Genomic DNA, 11,116 nt, shown 5'->3' with positions numbered 1-11,116 from the left:
AAAAACGCCATCCGAAAGAGTGCGCGAAAGTACGCACAGACCAGAATAAGGCCCCTGGTAAGAATGGTGAACATAAAGCATTGTCTAGTGCATTACCTGTATAAATGTTGGGTTCCAGTAGCCAATCTGTCACATATCAAAGAAACAAAGAATAAGAGTACAATAAGTACAATAAATTTGGTAAACCAAGCCTCCTACTATGAGGCATTTGTAGTTTCATACCAGCTATTTGAGATCTTCCATTCTTTGAAACAAATTTCTGAAATAACACATTTAATAAATGGAGATCTTCACGAGAAAGTAAAGTGGGCAGCATTTGAATGGTATATTTCAATTTCGGAAAGACCGTAGATTCAATCACTGTGATACATCCTAAAAGGGACAGTGATAACATAAGCCAATTGTCAAGCAACTTGGAGACAGATACAATCAACTGGGTAAAGTTAATTTCCTAAGTTAATTAAGTTGGTTTGGTATATGAATACCTAGGTGCTTAAAATTTTTATTTACAATTAAAATTTTAATATCTTTACAACAAGTTTCTAGCGGCAAATAAGTGTTATTTGGACCAAGTGGTAATATTTGCTTTATATCCAGAAATAAAGGCAAATTTAGTAATAATATAAAAAAATTATGAGAAGGGAAATAGTGGGGTCAGTGAGAAAAAGGAGAATATCATTCGCAAACAAGGATATACGGAGATCAGTGTTATAACCCTTTCAGACATACGCAAAATTCCTGGGATTTTTAATCTTTACAATTCCGGGACTAGCGTCTGTTTGAAGGGCTATACCTGGGATTTTAGTCGACTAAAATCCCAGGTCCTGCGCACCTGCAATTGACCAGGATTTTGAAAAACCCAGGATTGTACCAGGTTTAAAATCCTGAGCGGTATGACTGAAAGGGGTATTATTAATTGTAATACCCCTGTAAAGAGAGGACTGGCATAATGTAATGGCAAGAGGATCCAAGGCAAACACAAATAACAGCGGGGAAAGAGGACAACCTCTACAGATCAAAAAAGGGGTCAGAGAGGTAACCGTTACAAACTGTTTTAGTCAGAGATTGGGAATATAGTAACTGCAAATAGTTAATAAATTGATCATAAAAGCCAAATTTCTGAAGTGAAAAACAGATGATCCCAATGAACCATGTCAAAGGCCTTCTCAGTGTACAATGACAACATTGCAGTAGGTAGTGTATGATGGGGGAGTTGTGTATGGTATATTGCCGCCAATACTCTACAAATGTTTATAGTGGAATTACGGCCTGATATAAAACATAGAAACATAGAATTTGACGGCAGATAAGAACCATTTGGCCCATCTAGTCTGCCCCTTTTTTACCCTTCAGATAAACTCAACCCTTTTTAATCCCTATTTCTTTGTAAGGATATTCATATGCCTATCCCAAGCATGTTTAAATTGTTCTACTGTCTTAGCCTCTACCACCTCTGATGGGAGGCTATTCCACTTATCCACTACCCTTTCTGTGAAGTAATACTTTCTAACATTTCCCCTGAACCTACCTCCCTCCAGTTTCAGTGCATGTCCTCGTGTTTTATTACTTGTTTTCCTTTGAAGAAAATTTCCCTCCTGCACAATGTTAAAACCCTTGATATATTTGAAGATTTCTATCATGTCCCCCCTTTCCCTTCTCTGCTCCAAACTATACATGTTAAGATCTTTTAGTCTATCCAGGTAAGTTTTGTGATGTAGGACATGAACCATTTTAGTTGCCCTTCTTTGTACACTCTCCAATGTATTTATATCCTTCTGAAGATATGGCCTCCAGAACTGGACACAGTATTCCAGATGAGGCCGTACCAATGACCTATAAAGTGGCATTATTACGTCTTTTTTTCTGCTACTGATTCCTCTCCCTATGCAACCAAGCATCTGACTAGCCTTCCTCATTGCTTTGTTACATTGCCTCCCTGCCTTTAAGTCACTTGAAATAGTGACTCCTAGATCTCTTTCCTCCTCAGTAGTTTCCATTATAGTACCCTTGATACTATATTGAGCCTTTGGGTTTTTGAAAACCCATCTGATCCGACTGAATAATGGTGGGTAAAACAGGTTTTAGCCTATCTGATAGAATTTTAGTCACCATCGATATTAAGTAACGAGATAGTTCTCTAAAACCCTGGATCAGACAGCTCTCTAACCGCTTTATTGACCACATTAACTGTAGCCATATTGTTCAAACAGATGTGTCCACATCGCTTGTTGCTGGCAGCAAAGAATACATGTGAATATCTGGGCCGTATCTACCGTGGCGCCCCTAATTCCACTAGATACATGCTGTAGCATATACAAACATTTGTACATATCTACGTATGCAGGAATAGAACCGCAAGACATCGTCTCCAGATGGGACAGAAAAAGGAAGGAGCATGCCCAAGTAACAAGGCCATTTGCTGACAACCAATACAATGCTTATAGGGGGAGTAGATTATTTCTCACTACCCACATTCAGAAATGTACTACTGACTTGAGTAACATTTTCTTAATGTATCTATAATAAACGTATGGATCCTTTTTGAATATGGCGAGAAAACAAACATGAGTTTTTTAGAATTCAAACCAGGAAATGCAGCAACATTAATTCAAATGGGTGAAAGGACCAAAAAGAAAAGGGAAGGCCTTTTATTGATAATGTGGAAATACCACCAAAAGAAACAAAACATTGGCTGGAGTTGGACATAAAAATGGATCTTACAAATCTTCCATGATGCATTTGCCATGTTTGTGGGAAATGTGAATATCCAGTGTCTCCACCACATGTGGTTCACTTTTCCTGCGTTTTTTATGCTTCTATAAAAAAAAATATATATATTATTATTTGTTCAATAAAATAAAAATTATTTTTAAATCTCTAAAATGATAAATGTGTCCCTGAAGAGGTTAAGACCAGAATACAAGCTTGGTCAGTACACAGGGTTTTTAGATCTCTGAAAGTCAGACCAGAAGAAGGTTGGTACATAGATTATTAGGGGGGTAAATTTACTAAGATGGGAGTTCTATTTCACATGGGATGTTGCTATGGGCAACCAATCAGATACTATCTAATATCTTCTAGAAGGTGCTAAATAATTAAGTAAATTCTGATTGGTTGCCCAAAGCCACATCCCATGTGAAATCCCATCTTAGTACATTTCACCCTTAAGCTGGCCATACATCAGAAAGACCGGTCTTAAGGCCCCCATACATTAGGCCGACTTGTCCTTAGGACAAGTCGGACCCAATTCTCCTGTGAGCCGCCCGGCAGCTCCCCGGAAAGCTCACCTACAATTTGGCACTTGAAGAGCCAAATTTTACATGTGATAAATCGCTTGCGATTTATCACATGTAACGGGAAGCAGGGGGCGGGCGGGGCGGTGAGGAGCAGGGGGCGGGCGGTGAGGGGCATGGGGCCGGCGGTGATCCTCTTCATGGGGAGCAGTGGGGCGGGCAGCGGAGGTACTGAGTGCTGACCTGGCCGGGAGGTGTGGTCAGCAGCAGCAGCGCTCATCAGGAGGACGCCGGAGCGGGCAGTGGGTCCTGACGGTTTAACTAGCTGGCGGCGCCGGTGTGTGATGACCTGGCCGGGCGCTGTGATCATTCACAGATATCATTCAGCAGCGCTGCGGGACGGACGGGGCCGGGCAGTGCAGTGGCGGACTGGCGGGTATTAGATTTTTAAAACACCTGTCAAATGATTAGCCGTTCTCTGATTGGCTGAGAGCTCTCAGCCAATCAGGGAATGGCTAGTCATTTGACAGGTGTTTTAAAAATCTAATACCCGCCACTGTACTGCCCGGCCCCGTCCGTCCCGCAGCGCTGCTGAATGATATCTTTGAATGATCACAGCGCCCGGCCAGGTCATCACACACCGGCGCCGCCAGCTAGTTAAACCGCCAGGACCCGCTGCCCGCTCCAGGGTCCCCCTGATGAGCGCTGCTGCTGACCACACCGCCCGCCCAGGTCAGCACTCACCGGCGCCGCCAGCTAACAGGGAGGTCGGACGTGATCTTATGTGCTGACCGTCCGACCTCCCTGATCCGATCCGATGCGCACGGGACCGCGCATCGGATCGGATCAGATGTCACACTCCTGCGATTTTGGGCTGATTTCACCCGGTTATCGGCCCAAAGTGCAGAAATCGGATGAAATCGTCCCAAAATCGCATAGTGTATGGGGGCCTTTACAATCATGATTGTGTCCAATTTCCCTTCAACTCCCCGGCAGTCCTTGGTGGTTTTTGGACACACAATGTACTCACAATCAGTCATACAATCCAGCTGCTGCATGATTGAGGCTTAATTTAATTAGGGGGCTGGCCTACTAGGATCAAAAGGATAGGAGTATCAAAAAGACAGTTTTCTTTATTTATTTTATATGTGTGTGCTTATTGTTTTCTGTGCTTTTTTCTTCTCTTGCTCTGTGTAGAACTTTATCAAATAAACATATGGACACAGGTGTAACAATGTATGTTTTCTTTCCCTCTTGTCTTGCAAATGTTCAATAAGAAATGTATGATACAGTAATATGTCATAGTCACATTATATTAAAAATAAATCAAAAGCTTTGTTGATACATCCTAAACCTCGGTTTATAAACAAAGCAAACAAATGTTTTAGATAAAAAAATTCATTTATTTTGTGTTGACAAAATGGGATGCGCTCAGTATCCCGACAGCAGAATCTCTACGGTAAGTACTGGGGATAGGGCAATGGTGCTGCTAAGAGGCCCCCTGTGCACGCCAAAGGTGCGTCTGCTCAACAGGTGGTGTTCAGAAGTATCATTCAGATGCAAATATAAAGGCAGTGAGCTTCACATACTAGAGAGAAGAAGAGCATCAATCTTGCAAAGTAGGAGGTAAAATTAGGAGTGATTTGTACAGCTGGGGCCACACCTGAGACAGGTGCTATGTAATTAGTATGTATTAGTTACGGCAGAATATTTGCTTAAAATGTGTAATCTTCCAAAAATCTCACAGAAAATGTAAACAAAGATCTGAGGTATGTAGTTTGTGTTCAGGCCAACATGTGTAACGTCAGGTACTGCACAACTCGAATATAACTACATCCATCATGTGAGTAGTGTATGTAACCAGTGCGTCATAGCTAAAATGTATGTAGATTAAATTAGATTTACAAATGTGTTGCTATTTGTTTTACATTATAAAATCTACAAATGTTTTTCTGTTTTTAAATCCTACATGCACACACTCAAGTGAAGAAGAGGCCAGTGGAGAAGGTGTAAGGGATGCACCAAGCTTCCAAGTGATAAAGCGCAGAGTGATAAACAACCAGCCAATCTCCACTTTATCACTTTTGGAAGCTTGGTACATCTGGTCCTCAGAACCATAGTGGGAGTGGCTATTAGAAGAGTATGACTCGGGTTCTTTGAAGGAGGCGCCATTAATATCCCTTTCACACTGCAGGTTGTTGCCAGGTCGACCCGGGTCTTTGTGCTGTGTGAAAGGGACATTTGAAAAAAAAAAACAGGGTCCAGCAACCCAGTATTCCGTCCCGGGTTGCTGGGCAGTATAAACCGGTAACCCGGGTCCTGTCCATACTATAGGGAGGAGGCAGCATCAGCATCAAGTGCTGCCTCCTCCCTTGTCCCCAGATGATGCACTGCCACACTGCCCCACCCCTTTATGACGTCAGCAACCAGGCTTATTGCTGTGGGGGCTAATCATCACAAATAATGGGTCAGTAACGGAACGGACCCGTGTCCAAATAACAGGTGCTACCCAGCATTTGCAATGCGAAAGGGGTATTAAAGAGACAGGCATTTTTTAAGGTGTTAATTAAGGTAAATACATTTGCATGTTTCTCTTCTTGGGTAGCATGAACCATGCACAGGTAGGTATCAAGCAATGCATTTAAATTGCAAAGGACAGTAAGAAGAAAGGGTATTTTAATAATACAATGAACAATAATATATAACACCGGCTAGTATGTGTATACAACTTATTTAAATAATATAATTAAAAACCAATCTGCCTAGCATCTAATAATATATTCATGTTGTTACTATAGTTAGTCCAATCTTAGCAGCAGAAGAAAGGTTAATATTACGCAGTGTTCAGTCAGATATACTGTAAGAAGCAGTTAATCAAGCAGTAGATTAGTAGTATGCACACCTAAGCTTATTGCACAGTGCCTAAAGCATTCATGCATTAACCTGGACAGGTATAAGCTAAAACGAATATTGAATAAGCAATGACAGGCTTCTTAAGCACATACCTGTCTGCAAATGAATGCAGCCCACAATAGCAGTTCCTGGCTGGCGGCACATACCTGTTTATACAACCTTTTCCATGGTATGGATTGTGTAATGGTTAGCATTACGGCCTCGCAGCACTGAGGTCATGAGTTAGATTCTTACCATGGCTCTAACTGTGTGGGGTTTGTATATTCTCCCCGTACTTGTGTGGGTTTACTCCTGGTACTCCGGTTTCCTCCCACAATCCAAAAATATACTGGAAGGCTAATTGGCTCCTAACAAATTAACCCTATCTGTGTGTGGTAGAGAATATAGATTGTAAACTCCACTTGGGTTTTAACAATTTACTATAAGCGCCAGTTTTTTTCTCCTGGTCATTTACTATACAAGGACTTCTGGGTTTATGACCCAAGATTCCTTCTGTGCATGCTTGTGTGTGCCACAAGGGACACTGGGAGGGATGTGATTAGGTTTCTATTAGTAATGCTGTCTACAGATGTCGTAAGTGTGGTATGGCGCTCTGACAGGGGGGATCACGACGGTCAGTATCCTGACATCGGAATTCCGACTGCTGGTGCTCCGACAGGGGGGCGAGCCCAACGAAGCCCCTTGCGGGCTTGGTGGCTCGCCACAGGTTTTATTCTCCCTCTATGGGGGTCATGGATTTCATACCGAATCCAGTGCATGTGCAGTTGGTGGTAACCCTAACTGCAAATGCACAGTATGGGCCGGGCGCATGCGCAAAAGACTAAGCACTGGTACTTTTCAGCATGCACTACTGCTACATCTGGACCTTAATGAGACCCAGTTCATGTACATTGTCACAAGTTAGACAAATAAGAGGTGAAAACAGGAAAGTTACAGCGCAATGCCAGTTCAGACATATTATAATATGCTATGCAGTAAAATACTATTATAAAGCTGTAATCGCACCATATGTTACATAATTACCAGCAAATACTGGTGACCATTCTGGCACCCGGAACAGCTATCTAAGGTGGTCTGTGTCACATTCCAGGCATCCAGGACAGCTATATAATGTGGCCTGCGCCCCATTCTGGCACCCAAATCGGCTATCTAAGGTGGTCTGTGCTCCGTTTAGGCAATCGGACCTGCTATCATCTAACATGCACTGCACCCCGTTCTGGCACTCAGACCATATATCTGAGGTGGTGTGGGCCCTTTTCCGGCACCAGGGAACGTCTATGATAGGTGGCCTGGGTGCTCTGCGCCCTGTTCCGGTACCGGACCAGCTATCTGAGGTGTGCACCCCGTTCCGGCACCCAGAATGGCTATCATAGGTGGTCTATGTCCTGATCTGGCACCCGGAACGGCTATAAAAGGTGGCGTGGATGCTCTGCTCCATGTTACGGAACCCAGTCCCGCTGTCTGAGGTGGTGTGTCCCCCATTCTGGCACCTGGAATGGCTATCATAAGTGGTCTGCGTCCATTCCGGCACCCGGAACAGCGATCTAAGGTGGTCTGCATCCCATTCTGTCACCCAGAATGGCTATCATAGCTGGTCTGCGTCCCGATCTGGCACCCTGAACAGCTATTTAAGGGTACCTGTGCCCTTTCCGGACAGGTATCTAATGCTCCATTTTGGTTGACACTGTACAAAAATTGTAAAATAATAATTATTTTTTTTTTTTTTTATTTATTCTTTATTAAATTTTCTTTTTAATGTACAAAAAAAAAGCAGACAAACAACAGTGACACACATATATATATATATATAAAATTCATATAAAATATACATATACAAATAGTTGGGGTTGTTTTTTCAGCGGCGTCCCACTGGCCTAAGGATGAATAGATACAAGTTTAAAGGGTTAGGTGCTGGCGTCAAGATATATTCCGGCATAAGACCTTGGCTAACGGGGGACAGAGAGAAAAAAAAAAAAAAGAAAAAAAAAAGGGGAAAGATAATAAAAAAAAAGGATTATATATCTATATAGACAATATTAACCAAACTTACAGAGATGCCTATAAAAAGTACCTAATGTGCCACTATTATTTAATTATCCTACCGAGGTGAAGTAAAATAATAATTATTAATAATTTATAAACATTATATAAATAAGCTGATTGGCCAATCCTACAGCTAAAGTAACTAACTTGGTAGGACTGCTATGCTATTACTGGTGCCTGTCCTTGTGTTTCCCTCCTATATCCCTATAGATGGTAAGCTTGCAGCAGGGCTCTCCTACCTACAAGTCTGTCTGTTGTTACCCAGTTTGCTTTATCATTTTGTCTACAATTATAAAGCGCAACATAATAAGAAACTGTAAATACATAAGTAAATAAAGGTTACATCTTATAATACCACTTTCACATCGCCGACACGTTTTAAAAACCGGTATTTAAAACGGTAATTAAAATGGGTCAGAGCCTTAACATTGCCGCAGATTACCGTTTTAAATACCGGTTTATACCCCTTTCACATCGCACTTTTAAAACGGTAAATTGCTGTTTTTTTTCCCCTTTTTAAAACGTTTAAGCCTGCACTGTGAATGCATAGCATTGTACACATTCACATTGCACAAAAAACGGCAAGGAACCGTGTAGGACTCTGCTTTTTACACGGTTCGAAATGCCAGTTAACTTTAAACGGTAAATCGGCTGTGGTGCATTCACAGTGCAGGCTTAAACGTTTTAAAAAGGGAAAAAAGCGGCAATTTACCGTTTTAAAAGTGCGATGTGAAAGGGGTATTATTGACCATACAATACAGTATGTAATGAGACACTTTTTTTTATATCTGCCCCCCTGGAACCCTCCCCATTATGCAGAAAAGCAAGTGTTTCACAATATTATATCAACCGCTCCAGCAGCTTATACCCCTTTTACACCAGCCAAAATTCCTGTGTTGGCCCACCGCGATTAGCACTGGTGTAAAAGGTTCCCAGGCCGAATTGCTGGGAAATTTGCAGGGATTTCAACCATGCTAGAGTTGCTCCTGCAACCGGCCCGGGTTACTGGCTGGTGTGAAAATTACTGACCTGGGTGGTGGGCAGCGGGGTATCCAGGCAACAGCGGCTGGGATCTTGTAGCACTATTTGCCGGGTGGCAGGGAGGGAAGTGCTGCTAAATTTGAAAACATATTGAGAAGACTGGCTGGACGCTGATTGGCTGAGAGCGTCCGACAATTCTCTTCAATATGTTTTCAAATTCAGTAGCACTTCCCACCTGCCACCCGGCAAATAGTGCTACAAGATCCCAGCCGCTGTTGCCTGGATACCCCGCTGCCTGGACTCCGCTGCCCAGACCCGCTGCTGCAAATAGACACCCTCTCAGCGCTGTCGTTTCCCGCTCAAAACAGAAAATGCAGGGACTAGGCTGGTGTTATACCTCTTTCACACCAGAAATGCAGGGACAAACCTGGGAATTACATTCCCGGGACAAGCAGGGACATTCCCGGGTTGGGACCCTTTCACACCAGAAAAGTCCCTGCATTTTCTGGTGTGTGAAGGGGGCGGGAAGGAGACCGTCAGGAGGTGGGGAGGAGGCGGGTAGTCGGCGGGATGGCGTCGGGCAGGATGCCGGCGGAGGTGGTAAGAATACTCACCCTGGTTGCTACTACTCTGCGCAGGCCGGGGATCCACACAGGCGGCGGCGCAAATGACGGGACAGGCAGCGGATGCAGATGATGCAGCTCTCCGGCGCCGTCACTGCCGCAGGTGCTGCGTCATCATCATCCACCGCCTGTCCCGTCATTTGCGCCCGGCGCCTGTGTGGATTCCCGGCCGGACAGGACACCGAGGACCGGCAACCCGGATAAGTATACCCTACCCCATTCACACCAGCCAGGTGCCCGGGTTGAACCCGGGAACAACCCTGCTACCTAGCAGGGTTGGATTGTCGGCAAATTAGCCCGGTAATTTGTCCCGGGTACCTTTCACACCAGCGGTAGTACCGGGTTGTTCCCGCACTCAACCCGGGAATTTAGGCTGGTGTGAAAGGGGTATTAAAGGGGCCAACCAGGGAACGTCCCTGCTTGATCCCTGGACTGTATTCCGGTAAGTCCCTGCATTTACTTGTGTGAAAGGGGTATGTGACCTGTCTGCCTGCACGGAGCAGCCGCTCTCAGGTCTGTCCGGGAGCAAGAGCAGGAGCAGCAGCACTGTAGCAGCTGCACCAGCCGAGGAAAGAGCAGTGTATGGTCTCTCCTTCCCTCCCTGTCTGGCCTCAGCTAATTGTCGCCTGCCGCTGCAGCAGGCAATCCCCACCCTCCGCAGACACGCCCCCGGACGGCCGGAACACGCCCCCAGACGGCCGGGAGCGCGCATAGCAGCTCCGCAAAGTGGTACTTCTAGCGCAAGTCAACCCCCCCCCACAGTCAGCGGCAGCAGAGGTCGCTGAGTGCTCTTGGTCTGGTCCGGCGGTCCGGTTCCAGCTTTCGCCTAATCCACAGCCCAGGCCAGCAGGGCAGGGAGAGCAGGCGGGGAAAGGGTGTGAACAAGGGGAGGGTGAGAAGTAGAGAGGAGGGGTAAACAGGGAGACGTGGGAGAGTAGAGAGACTTGTCCTGAATGAGAAACAGACAGAGATAGAGAGACCGCCAGCCTGTGGCTGCTGCTGCGAGACATCCCGGGACACTGCAGGCGGCGGGGAGACAGCAGTCATGTCAGGCAACGGGGTGCAGCCCAGAGCGCTTAAATATGAGCAAACCCTGGTGAGTGCCGTGTCTGCAGCGGAGCATGCCATTACTTCTGTACTGTATGCAGCCCACATGCCCCCTGATTCATTATACCCCGTCCCTCTCCCCGCTTCTTTTTTTGGTTTAAACCATTATTTTGCATAGCCAGATCTTGTTGCCGTACACCCCTCCCCCTGCTCCCGACCCTGCATTAAGCCCTGCTGACTTCTCGGTTATTAGTGATTCTGCTCCATACTTCTGTA

The 11,116-nt window shown here is 44.9% G+C and overlaps 1 protein-coding gene across 4 annotated transcripts in view; it reads left to right on the top strand.

Annotated features, from left to right (window-relative positions):
* Nucleotides 1–10,364: 10,364 nt before the first annotated feature.
* CLCN2 (chloride voltage-gated channel 2) overlaps nucleotides 10,365–11,116 on the top strand; it is a 123,825-nt gene continuing 123,073 nt past the window's right edge. The window contains exon 1 of one of the 4 annotated variants that reach the window (XM_083177418.1): nucleotides 10,365–10,889. In XM_083177418.1, coding sequence (XP_083033544.1) covers nucleotides 10,839–10,889 — 51 coding nt within the window. In that variant the 5' untranslated portion in view covers nucleotides 10,365–10,838. The remainder of the gene's footprint in view (nucleotides 10,890–11,116) is intronic. The other 3 variants (XM_083177416.1, XM_083177415.1, XM_083177417.1) reach the window with 3 other exon arrangements.

The sequence above is a fragment of the Crinia signifera genome, chromosome 3, assembly GCF_055691185.1.
Source record: "Crinia signifera chromosome 3, ASM5569118v1, whole genome shotgun sequence".
In the NCBI taxonomy this organism is placed as follows: Eukaryota; Metazoa; Chordata; class Amphibia; order Anura; family Myobatrachidae; genus Crinia; species Crinia signifera.
Note: the sequence above shows the minus strand (reverse complement) of the source record. Positions and strands in the feature narration are given on the sequence as shown.